The 17,395-nt window shown below is 38.6% G+C and overlaps 1 protein-coding gene across 4 annotated transcripts; it reads left to right on the plus strand.

Moving 5' to 3' along the window:
• The first annotated feature begins 1,023 nt into the window (after positions 1-1,023).
• Positions 1,024-17,020, plus strand: LOC116789937 (disintegrin and metalloproteinase domain-containing protein 9-like). 4 transcript variants are annotated; one of them, XM_032694274.1, is made up of 22 exons: positions 1,024-1,231; positions 3,074-3,171; positions 4,045-4,121; positions 4,775-4,853; positions 5,554-5,630; positions 6,988-7,207; positions 7,686-7,751; positions 7,832-7,903; positions 8,554-8,726; positions 9,181-9,265; positions 10,176-10,297; positions 11,128-11,299; positions 12,048-12,137; positions 12,381-12,576; positions 12,690-12,795; positions 12,993-13,167; positions 13,588-13,668; positions 14,326-14,431; positions 15,103-15,235; positions 15,638-15,701; positions 16,237-16,289; positions 16,627-17,020. In XM_032694274.1, the coding sequence occupies exons 1-22, from the start codon at positions 1,162-1,164 to the stop codon at positions 16,703-16,705; spliced, it is 2,394 nt and encodes a 797-aa protein (XP_032550165.1). In that variant the 5' UTR covers positions 1,024-1,161; the 3' UTR covers positions 16,706-17,020. The 4 variants fall into 4 exon arrangements, with proteins under 4 accessions (XP_032550165.1, XP_032550167.1, XP_032550164.1 ...); XM_032694276.1 differs by lacking the exon at positions 16,237-16,289; XM_032694273.1 differs by lacking the exon at positions 16,627-17,020 and having other exon boundaries at positions 16,237-16,494.
• The last annotated feature ends 375 nt before the right edge of the window (positions 17,021-17,395 follow it).

The following is a 17,395-nucleotide window of genomic DNA, read 5'->3' on the forward strand; positions in this document are numbered from 1 at the left end:
ATGGCACGCCACACAGGAGAGAGGCTATGAATAAAAGAAGCTATAAATAAAAGATGGGGTTCATTTAATTTTCATTAGGATCCCGGCTTCTGGAGTTGGAGAAAGCTGCTCCTGAAGCTGTGGCACAGACACAGACCCAAGGAACACGGGTATTGAGTTCTGCTTCCACCCGGGGCTCAGCGCAGGAATGTTCACTGGGTGTGTGACTGTCGGGAGATGGACCTGAGCAGGCTTTGCACAAGCTATAATTAAAAATACAGCCAGCATCTCTGTGTTTTGTCACCCAAGCCATTGTTTTATGGGATTTACCAGCGATGGAAAAATGGATTTGCTCTGTTTTAATTAAAGAATTAATTAAAATTAATAAATGCAAATGTTTTAGCGTGAAAAACTGTGTTGTCTCAGTCTCCTTTTTGTGTTTATAAATGTGCTTTATAGTTCCAAAATTAGTTGCAAATCCATGGGGTTTTAGAAGCATTTATTTTCTGCTTTTGGTGACAATGTGGTTGCATGGAAGATTATTCTGATCCTGGGAGAGCAATGATCTGCACAAAAATATAGTCTTTTAGTGAGGAGAATTGTGTTTAACATAGGAGGGACTGGGTAAAATCCCTGTTTTGGGGGTTTCCACGTGTTTGTGGGTTTTCCATGTGTTTATGGGGTTTCCACGTGTTCATATGCATTGTATATTCGATATTTTTAAAGCAAAGATGAAGAAATGGAAAACAGCAAGCTGACGTTTCAAAGAGTAGATTGTTTCACACTGGAGTTTTTTTTGCTGAGCTGGAATAGCTACGATAAACATCCTAAACACCGTATTTCTTACTAGCAGTATTTTATGTTTCTAATCTCATAAGGTCTCAGAGTGGTATGAAAGTCCTTTAGAACAAACCAGTTTGATCCCGGCACAGCTCGGTGCTCTTTCTCCAATCAGCATTTAAGAATGTGCTGCTTTTTATTTGCATTAAGCTGTCTGACCAGTTTTCTCGCAAGCCCAGTGGATTAAATTTTACTTCCCGTTCCCTTAGCAGAGATGCAGTATCAGGGTGCTTTTTCTGTTGTTTACCTTCGGAGCAGACGGTTCTTGTTCTTCTGGTTCCGTGCAGAGCTGCACACTCTGTCTGCTGGAATACTCGAGTGGTTTCTCTGGGAAGTCTAGTCATGTTAAAGCACTGCCTATTCTGGTTCACTTTTGGACTAGCTTTTACTGGAAAACCTTTTTGGATAAAAGGTAAGCCTTCTTTCTTTTTTAAATATTCAGAAAGTTTCTTCTTGTACTCCCTGATCCTGATCACAGTGATGCTCCCCTTTCACATCAAGTCACTGCACTTGCTCATTGAGAAAATCTTGTTCGAGGAAAAAAGTGTCTGGAAAAGATTACAGGTTGAATTTACAGGTTTATTTACAGGTTTATTGCTGAGCTCTTTGTGGGTTTTTCCCTCCAGGATGTAGTAGGTATGTAAATCTATCCTCTTCCGTGCAGGACACAGGTTGTGACAACTGAAGTTACTGTTATTATCATCAATAGTAAAGACTGTAGAAAAAGATTTCTTCTTCAGTAATGTGAGGGGAATTCCTACAGTTTCATTGCAGTTCCCCATTATCTTACTTGCATTTATGATTTGGCTTCACTCTTTAGATTTAGATGTAACACCTGAAATATTTCTTAGAAAGTGGTATTTTTGTGGTGTGCATTAAAGATGGTTTCCTGCTTTCAGGTGTCAAAATTTAAATTGTTAAAAGAGCATCTTCATTGTTAGTTCAACATACTCGTGAAAGAGAATGGATTTGGTGATTTAGATAATAAAATTATTGAAGATTAAGAGCAAAGTCAGAAGTAAATATTGAGTGCTGATACCCTTTTCAGACCTGTTTTCTAACAGCAAGTTCCACATTTTGATTGCAATGGCAGCCTGTAATGTTAAACATATGCTACTTGCACCTGGCTTTTAAAAATCCTGATGTTATCTAACAGGTAGAGATCATGATTACACTGCAAACCCCTCCTCCTCACTTTGAATGAGTGGTTGTGTGGCTTCTTTGCAATTATGAATTCCTTTCACAGAAATGTGGAAGGATGAGGGTGACTTTGTATTACTGTAGGTGTGAAGAAATCTCTCTGTTTCCTTATGAAAGAACAATTTAAGAAGGAAGAAACCCCTTTCATTGTTAAAGCCCATGTTACTGTTGATTCTGTTACCTGTTTAAAAGCAATGGTTGTGTCTCTGTTGACCAAACCTGACTGATGTGCAGACAAGAAAAAGGAAGATGAATTCAAGTTCACACAGTTTTAAAGAAAGTTAGAGGAGATTGTTTTTGTCTTTAACCATTTACCTGAAACCAGATACTTGGCAGGCCTCTTATCTTTAGCTTCCTGCATTAGCATGTTGTTCTGGAGATAATTCTGATATCATGTAAAAGGCTACAAACCTTTTGCAAAGGTTTGGCTGCTGCTAGAACAAACAAAATGCAGCGTTAGGCAATGGAAGGAGCCAAGATTATATACACAGGAGGTGGAAGAATTATATCCAGAGGACAACTGTAAGTATTCCTCATTCAGGGCAACAGGAAAAGGATGGTTTGGTGTTGAACATATGAAAGGAAAAGAAAAATTTGAGCTATTATCACAGTTTATAATGCAAATAACCAAAACTAAGAGTTAAAGCCAAGACTACCAGCCAGTTTTGGACACCCTGTTTAAGAAAACTTTGGCTTGAATTTGCAGGTTTTAGCACTTTACAACAGTTGTGTTTGGGGTGGTGTAGTCATTACCCTCGAATACAGTCAAAACAGAATTTCTGCAGAAAACGAGGCAATATATTTGCCAAAATTAAAAATAACTTGGCCATGATGGAAACTGTTGATTTCTTCAACTTCCCAGCATGATCCAAGAGCTCTGAAAGGGACAGAACAGACCAAACTGAGCACAGGCAGTCAGGTCCTGGACTGCTGAAGTCATTCTTTCTCCATTTCTGGCTGGATTAGAATGGTCTTTTGGCAACCCCCACTGTGCAGTGCCAACATAATGCTTTATCCTTTCTGATTATTTACCAATTCCAAACTTTATTTTCAGGTGTATCTTCTGAACAGACACCCAGACTTTCTACATTAGAAATAATCATTCCTCAAAGTCTGACAGGCAGAGAGAAACATCACCCATTTTTTCATGAGGTTTGTGATTCTATCTGATCTTTTTTTCTTCTGATGTTGCTGTTTTTTCCAACACTGTCCTATCTTACACACACACAGTGTATAGTATGTAGTGAAGAAATGTGCCCCAGACTATTGCTTCAGATTCTTAGTGTTTTCAACTAGTTTTGAGCAAATTTGCTCCCACAAATTCCTGTGATTGCACTGGGATTTGCCATCCAAACTTCTAGTTTTGTTAACAGCCTTGTAAGACAGAAGTGAGAAGGAACATGAAGAATATTTCCATTTTCTCTGAGCCAGATCAGATGTTGAACTTGCACTAATGTTCATGCTTTCCATGTTCTGGTTTTGGATAACCAAAGGACTTCAACCATGCAGTCAACACTTTTACCCTGAAAGGTAAAAATGGTCCCACAGAGTCACACAGCTTAAAGGAATGAGTTAAAAGAGAAAGATCTGAGCCCTAATTCTTCAATTCTGAGGTAACTTACCTTTGTGCTAGATATTGAGTTCATTTACTGAAGTAAATGTTAATGAAATGCCATTAGTCATCTTTGTGCAAACCAATTAAGGAATAAAAGATTCTGTGAGTGGCTTAGCTGATTTACATAAGGAGGGTCACAAAACATGATGTGGTGCTTAGCTAAGAGTGCACATATGGGCTGTGCCCTCCTGCCCTCTGAGTGAAATTGTACAGATTAATAGAACTTAAACTTTACATAGGAAAGAATGTCCAGTGTGCTGCTGAGACTGTAAAACACAGAAGGCTGAGGGTTTGGAATCTGTGTTTTGGCAAATATTTCACACACACACAGAAGTGGGACAAAACATGGATCTGACAAAACCAAGGAGAAAAATCACCTAATTAAGTGACATCTTTTGTTCTGTTTTCAGGAGCATTCAGATGACAACCTTTCTTACTCGGTGAAAACCAGAAATGGAACATATCTCCTAAAACTGAAGAAAAATAAGTATGTGATAGTGTTCTAAGGAATCGTACCATCCTGGGGTTAGTTGCATCCAGACAAGCATTTTTATACTGAAAAAATTCAGAAGAAACCATTTAAATGGCAGATTGTAGTAATTAGAAAATTATTTTGTTAAATAGTGTTAAATAGAGTGCCTCTGTTATGGTACTATCCTGCAAAGAGAAGGGAATAGTAACTTTTCTAGTTGTGAAGAAATTTATTTTGATTATTTTTTTTAAATAATAGCAGTTTATCAACACAAGATTGTACATTTCAGAAAATCCTTAGGGAAAATTAGAGTTCTGTTCAACATTAGCTTTTTATTAGCTGGGGGGAGGGTTCTTAGCTGTGCTGTATTTGAAGAAATTTCTGTTTCTGTCATTCCTCATTCCTGAGCCTGGAGTAGTCCAGGCCCTTATGCAAATGACTCTGCTTAGATTCTTCTCTATGGATTTTTTTTTTAGTTAAAATACTTGAAAATAACTTATTTTCCAAAGACTCCAGCTCATTTTAAGGTATTTTGTTTCGTGTGCCTTGATTTTAATAATAATTTAGCATGGGTGTAATGCTAACAGAATGTAGTATTTGCCAGGATTCTCTACTTATTTCTTGCTTTCTAGACCTTTCAAAGAGCGGTAGTTTATTTTTGTTTGCAGAAAGCTTGTTAGTGAAGACTTTATGCTGTTTACGTATGGGGAAAATGGGAAATTGGAGGCAACACAATCCAAAAATGAGGTATTGTACATAATAAAATTCCCCCCTTTCTGTCAGAATTTCCTCAAACCAGGGAAACCAAGAAAAAAATATATTTTCTGGGGGATGCAGCTTTTGTGAGTTTTCACAGTTGTAGCATTTTTGTTTAACAGTTACCAGTAATAATAAACAAAAGGTTCATGAGGGATGGGGCTGTTTGTGGTGGTGTAGCATCCCTGTTTCCCAAGGTGTGAAAGGAAATGCCAGGAGATTATGCCAAGGCTGAATTTGAGCTGCCTGATTAGGTCACTTTTGCATAATATGCAATTAAAGGTACAGTGGCAGCATCAAAGCTCTATTAATTTTAGGTCTTGTATCAAACAAGCCTTATAAATACTTCTAAATTTAATTCCAACTTTAAACTGCATGTGAGCTCAGTGAGACTTAACTGGGTGGTTTGTGCATGGGACATCTCAGATCAGCCTTTGAGAGGACTCTGAGAGCAGGATGAGCAATGTAGATTAAAATATTTTTACAGAAGATGGTGATGGGTTAAACAAGAAATCCCAACACATCAGGTGATATTTTATTCCAAGAAGGTTGGGATTATTTTCAAAATAGGGAACTCTATAGCAGCCAGCCTTAATGTCATGCAAATAATATGGTTAGTTGGAAAATAAGTTTGCAGTTGAAGGAAACCACCTTGTTTTGTCACTAATTATGTGGGTTTATTGCCTTTCAGACACACTGTTATTATCATGGCATTGTTGAAGGAATTGCTGACTCAACAGTTGCTCTCAGCACCTGTGATGGCCTGAGGTATTATCTCTTGCTTTTTCAGGATAATTTCTTGTGCAGTACCAAAGTAAAACAGCAAAAAACCCCAGTTGCTATTCATCATACAGCTGGGAAAAAAAAACACCATCCTGCCTTGCAAATATTTTTTTCTAATATTTTCACCTTCTGATGAAGCTGAAACTCTTTATAGGTTTTATAGTTTCCCTCAACTCCCACTTTTTTTCCCCTTTGCTAAAATTCCTTCACAGAAAAAAAATAATGAAACATGACAGAAACCATAACTTAATTTATAGGTAGAACCTGGGCATGAACTGAGGTTTCTAGTACTTGATGTGAATATTTTGACCAGAAATACTTAGGTAGGAGAAATGCTGCTTAATTAAGCTTTTGATGCACTTAAAACACTCCTGAAAACAATTCTGTCTTATAAATGGGCACGTTTCAAAAGACAAACCATTTCCATGAAAAATTGTTGACCAAATTTGAATTTGAAACAATTTTTTGCATTTAAAATACAATAAAATTACGGGTGGGATAAAACTCACGCACATATCTTTCGTGTATAGTATCACAGTGAGATGTCACTCACAATAAATCATGACATATCCTGGCATTCCTTTGAATGAAGGATAAAAGGTCAATGTTCTGGTATTTCATGGAATGCTGGATCTCACTGTGTAGAACAGATATTGCTTTTTGACTGTTCTACAGATTTAGACTCGCCTTGTGCTCACATTTTTGAGTTTCTTCTTTTGCAAGATCTAAACTAGAGAATTCTTGTGCTAAGTATAGTTTTGAGATTCTGGAGAACAAGATAACAGCCTCTGAAAGACTCTTGTACAGCAAATGGGAATTTACCAGGGGTTTCTGAGCCAGGAACAAATGCAAAATCTTTTTACTTGGCTGCACTCAGCAGTGCAGTGTTGCTCTTGTCCTCATAAACACCCTGGTGATTGCTTTTAGCCTCTCCTTCTGTCTTACAAGATATCTTCTTTTAAATTGCTTTAGCTGCATGAGGCTGAGAGTGAGACTAGAGATAAGGACTGAGAGAGACCTTTTGCATCAGCTTTTTGCCCATGATCCAGACCCATTTAGTACCAGTTTGCCTCTCTTCTCTTTTTTTTCCTTTCTTTTCTCTCTGATTCAAGGAGCCCACACTCGTGCACAATTGAGTATTTTAAATAAGTTCTGTTCTGTCTTTTGCTGGACATTTGAACTTGCCCCCCCTGTTGAGATAATTTAAGATAATAATTTATCTCAACACAGAGGTGTGAACAGTTCTAGTTTGTAACCATCCAGCTGTCATTCACTCACCTGGTCATAACCGTGAGGGGAAAACTATGGAATAATTATTCATTCTGATATGATTTTTTTTTAGGGGAATCCTCTACATTGCTGGCAGATGGTATGGAATGGAGCCACTCAACACATCCAGCACATTTGAACACGTGTTTTATGAATTAGAAGACAAGCAGGACGTGCCCTTCCACTGTGGGGTGCTGAATGGCAGCCTTCAGCATGAGAAGATGTCTGTGAAGCAGACTGTGGAGTACACATTTTCATCAAACACTACCTCTAGCAGGGAGAAGCTTTTGAGGGTAAATATATTCCCATTTCTCTGTGAAGTTGCAGTCCAAGCCATCCCCTCAGTCTGTTCCAGCAGCCAAGGGCCTCTAGAGCTCTTGCTTTGGCACAGTATCCCTGGACCATGAGGTCACTTCCTTGTGGCCTTCCTTTTCATGGATGCCAAGCCAAACAAGTGGGAATACTGCTAAGGAAATCCTGAAAGAGAAGACCACAATGGGAATTTAACACAGCTTGAAGCAATCCTGCAGTGGAAGAGCAGAGGCTGCCCAAGACAACTGTGGGTAGGACAGGAAAGGCATGAGCTGCCATTCAGCTCACCCACCCCAGTGCCTGACCTGGTGTGAACTACTGGTATCTAGAGTGGAAAACTAAAGCCACATTAGAAAATGCAATTAGAACAGTGCTTTATAAACACATAAAATAAAAATCATGAGAAACATAAGTAAAAAGCCTTGAACTTGTTAACTTATTGTCCTTTCTCATTTGCAGGAGAAGCGAGCTGTCCTGCCTCAGAAAAGCTATGTAGAATTATTCGTGGTTGTGGATAACAAGAGGGTAATTATTTCACCTGACCTTAAATACATTTTAGTATTTTGTTAGTTTTCTTTCTTTGACATTCTTATGGTGTTTTACAGTTTTTGCTGAAGAATTCTGATCCTGCTGCGGTGCAAAAGGAAACAGTTGAGCTGATTAATTATGTTGATGGGGTAGGTCAGATAAGTTGCCTGGATTGAGTAATTTCTACCTTATCATAGTTTCCAAAAGAACAGCTAATGCAGTTCTAAAACTGTATTTGGAAGTAATACAACAACCTGTAACACAGTTCAGGCACATCATGAATCTCTGCACAAGTTTTGTAGAATTGCAAGCAGGGGGAGAGATACAAGATGTTTTCAAATCAATTCTGTGGTTTGACTGTTTCAGTCTCCAGTATGTTTTGCATTTCTAGGAAGAGTATTTCTCATCTTTTTAGTTTTTTAAAAGAAAACTGTCAGCCCTGTGAACAATTCCATAAGCTCTCTGATCACCTGTTCCCAGTTTCTCCTCGAGACAATTAGCCAAGGAAATGAATGAACATGGTCTTTCCAACTTCTCCAACTAAAACATATGTTTAGGTAGATTTTCTTCAGTCATATTTAGCTTTATATTCTAAATAATTTTAATTGACTTTATAATTTATAAATGTTTTATATTTTAATTTATAAATACAAATATACATTTAGTTTCAAAGAAACCAAAGTTCTGTCTTGGTCACTAAGTTCAGCTTAGTGTTTACTCTGTAATAGTGAAGACATCTTTCAGAATTCCATCAAAACAGACTGATGGACATTCATTATTATCATTATATTTTTTTCAGATGTATAGACCATTAAACATCCAGATTGTTTTGGTTGGATTAGAGATTTGGACAGATGCAAACCACATATCTGTGATGGATGGTTCAGCTGGGGATGTTCTGGGTAGATTTGTTTCTTGGAGACAGAAAGATCTTCTTAAGAGATCAAGAAATGATGTCAGTCATCTCATAATGTAAGTTTTCATTCAGTGGGAAAACTAGCCATGCTGCCAGTGTTAATGTATATCATTTGAGGGTTGTATATGAATAAAAATATAGCTGGAGTAAAATTCACTGCACTTCCAAAGTGTTTTAACCTGGAAAAATGGCAAGAAATATAATGAATTCTCAAGAGTTAACCAACTCCAGGGCAGGGGTTGGACCAGGTGACCTCCAGAGGTCCCTTCCAACCTCAGCCATGCTGTGACTCAGTGAACTCAGAAGCACTGACATTATTTTCAAGCTGTTATTCCAGTTTTCATTATTAATTACAGCGAAATCCTGATGTGGGGATAAATTTCTTCTTGACTTCAAAAAGACCAAACCTTGCCTTGCAGTATTTCTTTCAAACTCATCGTTGTCTTTTAGTAGAAAACATGAACTTTCAACCCATCTTTCAGCACCACCTTCAAACTGCTTTTGTTGCAGAGGGAGAGGCTCTTTCAGGGGATCCATTGGAATGGCTTTTGTGGGTACTGTCTGCTCACAAGTGCAGGGAGGGTCAATCAGCACTGTAAGTACATCATTCTGTGGGTGATGGAAGAAATTAGCTCTTGACCAAGTCACCCTGGTCTTGGAGACTAAACTTGAAGTTGTATGGTTACTTTCATGGGGTTTACTATGTAAAGGCTTGTGCATATTTTACAACTTTTTTTAAGTACTTCCCAATTTTTCTCTTTCTCAAATTCCAGCCCACATGGCAGATTTATTCCTCAAATAATTCTTTTGTTCACCTTTTGTAATTCATCTAACTCAGTGTTGCATTAAAAAGCCCATCCTCACAACATTAAAGTCCATAACCAAAGTGGTTTGGGGATGGGCATGAAGCACAAAATGATGTGTGGGGTTTTTTACTCTTTAAATAAATACTGAACATAATGCACTATATTTCCAAGTGTCTGGAATTCCCCACAGGAAGGCTGTAAACTTGAAAAAAATTTAAGTATGGGAAAATTAATAAGAAACTGGTTTTTTCTTCACCCTCGGGGAGGTTGGAGAGGTTCCTGTTCTTAAAACAGGGATGCCAGAACACTGTGGACAATCTCAGAAGCAGATTTGGTTCTTGAACAGTACATTTGTCATTGAAGACTACATTGAAATCAGTCTCATGAGTGATTAACTGTGTTAGAACAGAATAAATAAACTAATGTCAGCTGGGAGGAACCTACAATGGTCATCTAGTCCAGCTGCCAACTGTTATTATTCAGAATGTGATCCTCATGGAAGCAACAGAAGGAGTGGCAGAATCTGACCCCAGCTGAAAATAGTGACAAATTTTCTGTTCTTGCTGCTTCTGCCTTGTGATATAGTTTAGTATTCTGACTTCAGAGTCTCCAAGAGCTTGGTGGGGGGAATAAAACACTAGGTACAGACAGTATTTTCTTTAGTGTCACCTTTTTTTTAACGCTGATTCTCTCCATTAGTTGAATCATGACAATATGTTACGTCATGCCACGGTGGTGGCACATGAATTGGGGCATAATCTCGGAATGAAACATGATGATAAGAGGTGTCCTGCATCCTATATCATGCACAGCACAGATAAGTAAGATTTCCAGTTATTTGGTCTTAAGAAACTTGTTTTCTTTGCATGACTGTGCCTTACAAGCTGTGAAACTCCTCTGAATCTTGAAGAATTTTGTGAATGGGGAGTTGTTTGAAAAATTTAGTCACAGAGCTGGATTCACTGAATTAGGATTTCACATAAATTTAATTTATTTCCAGTGTTACCTGTTTCCTGATCCAATCATTCTTTATTCTTAAAAACCCAATTGGATTTTATAATTTTTTTTTAATGATAGTGTGTTGCTGATTTTATTTTTACCCTGCTGAGAATGATTTAAATATACTCACTGGATTCATGCAAATGTGCAACAAATATTTAACAGTTAATTTAAACAAAACCTCTTGGCTTATGTTTCTTTCAGTTCATTTGTTCTTTGGCTTCCCCTTAAGAGAAAAAGATCATATTATTTATTTATCCACATTTGTATTAAAAGATCAGGGTAATTGAACACTGGACAAAACTACTATAAGAAGGTGAATTCCTCAGTTTTTAGGGACTCTAAGGTGAATGTCTTTCTAATCAAACATTTTTAGACTCAGTACAGACAAGGAATTTCTAAGGCCTGTTTTATACAGGACACCAGAACAGATAATCTTGCTTCTGAAAGTATGTGTATTTATATTATAATAGTATTTTTTAACTTCTAGTACTGCACTGCAATGCAAAATAAAGTAGAAATTAACTATCTCATTATCTCCTAGCATTATGAAATGCAACGTTTATTATAGAGTGACAATATTTTAAGAGCTTGAGTTGTACATTTTCCTGTAAGCAAAATACTTACAATAATAAAATATTATGCTTTCCAGTGGATCCAGGAACTTCAGCACCTGCAGTGCTGATGATTTTGAGACCCTTATTCTAAATGGAGGAGGAAACTGCCTTAGAAATCCTCCCATGACAAGTAATGTGTACAGAGAACCTGTCTGTGGTAATAATGTGGTTGATAACAATGAAGAATGTGACTGTGGCAAACCACAGGTAATGGGTGAAATTCAACTGGAGACTTGTTGTATTATATTATATTATATTATTCTGTATAATACTGGCTTTTGGTATACATGATTGCATTAATACCCGAGGAGTTTTCCTTGTAATTTTCCTTTTTTTGCCAACAATATGAAGATAAATTTTAGTTAAAGCTTAAAATCATACTTTGATTTTGATGTGGACTCAGTTAAAGGCTAGAATGTTGAGGCACTGCTGGGAAAGAAGTGCATTTTGGAGCAGAGTATGTGGAAAAACAACTGGGGTTTGTGCTGGTTTTAGCACAGACATTTCTGTTACATGACAGAGATTACTTATCTGTAGAGTACATACAGGTTTCTTAACTGGAACCCTTAAACTTTGCCCACACTAAATTTCTTTTGTGAGTCGTTATCTGCGTTGCCAAAACGTCCCTCAAGGAATGGGATGTGTTGGCTCATTCTCCAGAAAATAAAAGTGTCTCAAAAAAGGCATCAATAAATCAAAAGGCTGCCACCAACCCCTGGTTCCATTGGCATCCCTGTGCCACAACACATCAAACCAGGTGTTCTCCTGATGACTTGTACGAGGAAAACACAGCCACTGGTTCCTGTTAGAGCAGGACAGGTTCCTGTTAGAGCAGCTGTCAGAACATGGTAGAGACAGGGATTTAAAGTCTGGCTTGCACTTGTACTGATGATGTACTTTCCTAGCTATACAAGGAGATAAAACCAGTGTCCCCTTGTCCATGGCTGTTCCTCAGGAATGCTCCAACCCCTGCTGTGATGCTGCAACCTGCAAACTCACGCCTGGATCCCAGTGTGCTCAAGGACTGTGCTGCAAAAATTGCAAGGTGGGCAAGGTGTTATTAACCAAAAATGATACGATTCACTAGAATTTTTTAATGTTTCAAAAGAGCTGATCTAGTCCCCTTGACATATTTTCACACTATCAAACCATGTTCACCAGTAGAGAGCATTTGAAACTTGAGAAAGGAGAGAAATTTGTCTCCCTTGACATCACTAAAGGTTGTTGTTGTTTCACACTAGAACTTCTGATGTTGCAAACTGACAGTGGCTTTCCTCTCTGGTTCCAGTTTAAAGTGGCAGGAGCAGAGTGCAGAGCCAAAAGGGATTTCTGTGATCTCCCTGAGTACTGCAATGGAAGCAATGCCTACTGTCCAGAGGACGTTTACATCATGAATGGTCACCCATGCAGCAACAACAAGGCCTATTGCTACTATGGAGTATGCCAGAGTTTTGATTCACAGTGTGAATCTATATATGGGAAAGGTATGTTTATTATTTAATGTAAAACCACTGCTAGTCTCCTGACAGACTTTTCCAATTTTTCTTCCTTGTGTTTTTCAGACAGCTTACAAAGATTTACTGTTTTTTTTGTACAGGGGCACGAAAAGCACCTGATATATGCTTTGAGAAAGCAAATATTAAAGGAGATAGGTTTGGAAACTGTGGAATGAAAGGGGGAGTGTACAAGAAATGCCCTGTCCAGTAAGTCACCAACAAATAAAACTAACCCTAAAATGTTCAATGTAAAAAATGTATGCTCTTACAAACCCTTAAAGTGCGAGATTTAAATAATATTTCCTCAAAATGCAAGCTAAAAAATTTGACTGGATGGTGTATTTTCACTGATACTGGGTTTTTTTCTGTTCACCTTGTCTCTGAGTGTCCTTCATTCAATACAGGCACAGTCTGTGTGGCAAACTCCAGTGCACATCTGTCAGCCTCCAAAACCTTCCTGCCTGGAGCGTTGTCAATAATGCATCCGGGGTTTTATGCTGGTCTTCTGACTTTGACTTAGGGTCAGATATCCCTGATCCTGCTCAAGTTCATGATGGGACAGCCTGTGGAGAAAACAAGGTAAGAGGCATCACAGCAGCGTGGTGGAATATATCTCACCAAGTGGAAAGTTCTTAACTTCCAAAGGCATTACACAGCTCTCTTGTTTGTGTGTTGTAATACAATGAAAAACCTGCTTTTTGAAATCTACAGAAACAATTAATTAGCTCTGCAAAAACTGGGATGATACAAATCAGTCAACTACATTATCAGTTATTCAAATTATTCCATCAAACTGCATCCACAGGGTTAAGAAAATGTGATAAAAATACAGCTATAAAATTGTGAAGCTCTGAATGTTCTATTGCCCCTTTTTCTTGACATTTAAGTGAAAGCTGTAGCCTCATTGTAAACATATATTTATATTTATATAGTATATTTATAAAGGGATGGGATTTTTGTTTAGTTTTGTGTTTGCAAGGCTCTAATTACTTCTTCCAGGCCTGTGTAGGTTTTGAATGTGTTGATGCAGCGTTTCTGGGCTACAACTGTGATATAAAGCAGAAGTGTAATAATAATGGGGTGAGTAGATGGTGCTCCATGTTTCTAGACTGGTGCAAGTTCCCTGCATAAAAGCAACAACCAGCCAGATGGCTTTGCTTTTTTTCTGATCTGTATTAAAAGTTAAATCCACTTTTTTACCTGTAATTCCTGTTTCCAGGGCAAACCTCGTAGCACTAACGTTGAAAGGCAATTCTCCAGATTTTCCCAAGGGAATTTTTTATTATCACTGAGCTGTTGAGTTGCTAAAGGAAAATATCCCTTTGAGGAAGATGGTCTGGTAATTCCTGATTTATATATGCCTCTGTGAAAAATCAAAATGGAGTCCAAAGGCTGTAGAACCGAGTTCTTCGGACTGTAATTTATTGGAGGCAAATAACAACACAAATGTTAATTTTCACAGAGAATTCCCCTGAGGTATCAGGCTCACTCAGTGATTTGGGATGTTATGGAGGGGGAGAGCTTATTCCCAGTTAACACTTCATGTATTTCTATGCAATACTGTGCAGTATTCCTTGTTTCCTCACGCAACTCCTTACGTGGAACTCCAGGTCCTTACTCCAGGCCGCTCTCAGAGAGGTGTTGCTGTTTGACTAATCCCCGTGTAAGGGCTGTAGGTGTGTTACAACATGGGAACTGCCACTGCCCGACTAATTAATCCCTGTTGTACTGGTGTAGGTGTGTAACAACAACGGGAACTGCCACTGCAATGCAGGATGGGCCCCTCCGTTCTGTAACCAGTCCGGCTACGGAGGCAGCGTTGACAGTGGTCCTGCCCACACAGGTAGGACACTGAAACTGGCCTTCCTTCTGCCCCAGGGTATCATAAAATAAACTACTAATAGCAGGGTTTTGTTCAGTTTATTTTCAACTGTTTTTTTTTCTACTGCATGAGACACTTAATCAGAGACTTGAAGAACAAACATTATTATCTGATAACGAAGTAGCATTGCTGGGCTTTACACTTTACACACAGAATGTTTTCCCTCTTTGTTTAAAAACGAAGTTCGCAATCTGTAGCTTTGTGAGGAGAGAAATAATTCACATTTTACCAGATTTTGCTAAATTTGTGTTTGGGGAAAGGAAAAAAAAATGGTTTGTATTTATTAAAAGTTTAGGAAGGCAAAGAGGATGTGCAGAGCGATTGTGGGTGAGCAGATACAAAATCACAGAGCCACAGAATGTTCTGAGTTGGAAGGGACCCACAAGGATCATCAAGTGTGTTGAAGAAATATATGGAAAAGGAAAAAGTTTGTATATCATGGAACACAGGGGGGTTAAAGGCAGAAAGAACTTGTAATAACATGAGGCCAAATCCTACTTTTCTGATCGTAGCATTTTATAAATTTCAGTGAAGTTTCAACTGAAAATAGTTTGAAGGTTGTAGTGTTTACAACAGAAAAAAAAATGCTTTAATTTTGTAAATTTCATTATTTCACTTCTTTCTTTCTCTAGACACATCACTTCGGGATGGGCTGCTTATCTTCTTCTTCCTTGTGCTGCCAGTTGCCATCGTTGCTGCATTAGCAATAATTAAGCAGGATGCAATAAGGAGAAAATTTTGCAGGAAGAGTAGAAGACAGCACAGGTATTTCCCTTCTTACAGGTGCTATTTGGACACATGAGAGCAGGCTCCAGGTTAATTTAGCCAGACAGGTAGGTGCTTTATCTACACAAAGAATTCCACAGCCTCTAAAAAACAAGCCTTCCCTGCTAATAGCAGTAGCAGGTAGTTCAGTCCCCTGCTATTTGGTAGTTTAATCCAGATACTCCAGTTGTCAGTTCTCAGGTGTTTTTCCCAAAAACCATTGCACTTGCCTAATTGTTATTGATTGTGTTGCCCATGGGGACAGAGCACATTGAAATGGCCTGTCAAGTCCAGACAGGGCTGGACTCACAAGCAGAATTCAGATCCTCTGAGTTGTAGCCTTGTCCTTTGAAAATACTGCATCCCCGAAGCAATTTTCTGATCACATGGTTTCTATTTCAGGGATAACAATGTGCAGGAAGCAAAGCAAGATAACAAACCAAGTCATGACACAAGAAATAATCAGGTGAGAGATGCATACTTGCATTATTTGATGTTAATACAAACTCCACAGTGCCTTTTCTCTAACGTAATTATTTATGACTCTGTGGCTTTTTGATACATTGAAACCACCTGCATTTCCAAATATTTAATGTAGTTTAGAATGTATTGAAGAGGGTTTCTGTGTGGGTAAGTAGGAGCTTTATTGCCTGCCCTGTCAGCACAGGCTGTGAGTGGGATGGGATGGGATGGGATGGGATGGGATGGGATGGGATGGGATGGGATGGGATGGGATGGGACAGGCTGTGACTCAGCAGAGCAGCCAAAGAACTGAACAAAGAATTCTGCAGCCAAACACTGGGAAATGCTGCTTAACCAGGCTATGGAACTGGTTCTGATTAAACAATGAAGCTAAAAGCTATCAAAACAAAATGTTGCAAGAGAATATGAAGGATGTCCCCAAAAAAATGAAAACTAGTTCTTAAATACTATTATCTTAATACTGTATAATTGCACTTTGTGTTTTCTGTTAACCTGATTTTCTACAACGTCTTTTCCAGCCTGCCACATCAAGTCCTGATATTTTTACCATATTGCATTTTCCTGGTACAAGGTTTGTAGCACTTAAACCTTCTTCACTTCACATTCTCTGTGTTTACATTGCTGTATCACTGCATATGAAGTTCCTGATGTCTCATGTCCTGTTTAGGAGAATTTCTCATGCAGCATCATGAGCTGTAATAGATTGAATGCCTGAGGGAGAAATGCTGTTTTACGTCTTGTTTAGAAAACAGCATAAATGCAGGTAAATTCTACAGGAAGGGGCAGAGAGAGTTAGGTATAAATGTATGTATAAGTGCTAGAAACTGTTTAAAGAATGGTGAAGAACCAGTTTAGAAATACCAGTTGTCTCAAGTAATGAAAATCTAAATGTGTTTTCCACGCTTCAGGCACCCAGTACAAACCCAGTTTCCTGCAGTTCCCCCAGGACCTCAACGACCTCCAGTCCCGCTTAGACCAGTGGTCTGAAAAGCTTCTTGGGAACCCTCAACCAATTCTGACAAGTAACTGGCCTGAAAAAAACCCAAATTACAAGATTTCAATCCTCCAGTCCTCTCCTTGTGCAGCCAAAATGCCTTTGGGAAGCACGTACCTCTGGGAAAGACTGGATGCCAAGAGGCACTGAATGCAGATTTGGTGACTCCCAATGTTTTGCTACTTGCTGCTGGCTGTGTTTGTGCCTCCTCTACCTCACCTCTTGGTTTTTTAAATCAGAAGCCTGAAGTTCAACACTCATAGGATTACACTTGTGACAGTGTGTAAGTCTGAGGTGCAGGCCAAGGAGAAGTGAATTCATTTATTTACAGACATGATTTATTCAGCTCTGGGGACAGTCCCTGGGCACTGCTCTGAGACCTGCCTGCCATCAGCCCTTCAAAGCTGGGGCCCAGAGCCCCCCTCTCATGACCATCAGCTCTGTCCCTTTCCATTTCAGGTAGTTTATAAAAGTAACCTCATATATGGGGACACCAGAAACACTGTGCCTGAGTCTGAAAGAAACTGTCCAGCTGCTGTTATAGAAAATGTGGGATATTGGGAAATACACTGTACAACTCAACAGTGGTTCAACGTCTACTGCTTATTGCAGCTCGGGATTTTTGCTTTTGTCCACTACAAAAGCAACAGATTAACTTCTGTCATTCTAAATGAGACAATTAA

The sequence above is a fragment of the Chiroxiphia lanceolata genome, chromosome 8 (genome assembly GCF_009829145.1).
Source record: "Chiroxiphia lanceolata isolate bChiLan1 chromosome 8, bChiLan1.pri, whole genome shotgun sequence".
NCBI lineage: Eukaryota > Metazoa > Chordata > Aves > Passeriformes > Pipridae > Chiroxiphia > Chiroxiphia lanceolata.

Bases quoted from the DNA above. Each gene is read 5' to 3' on its own strand.
- LOC116789937 (XM_032694273.1), top strand. From the start codon at position 1,162: ATGTTAAAGCACTGCCTATTCTGGTTCACTTTTGGACTAGCTTTTACT. The intron at 3,172-4,044 runs GTTTGTGATTCT...TTCTGTTTTCAG, and splicing joins ATCACCCATTTTTTCATGAG to GAGCATTCAGATGACAACCT. The intron at 9,266-10,175 runs GTAAGTACATCA...TCTCTCCATTAG, and splicing joins AGGGAGGGTCAATCAGCACT to TTGAATCATGACAATATGTT.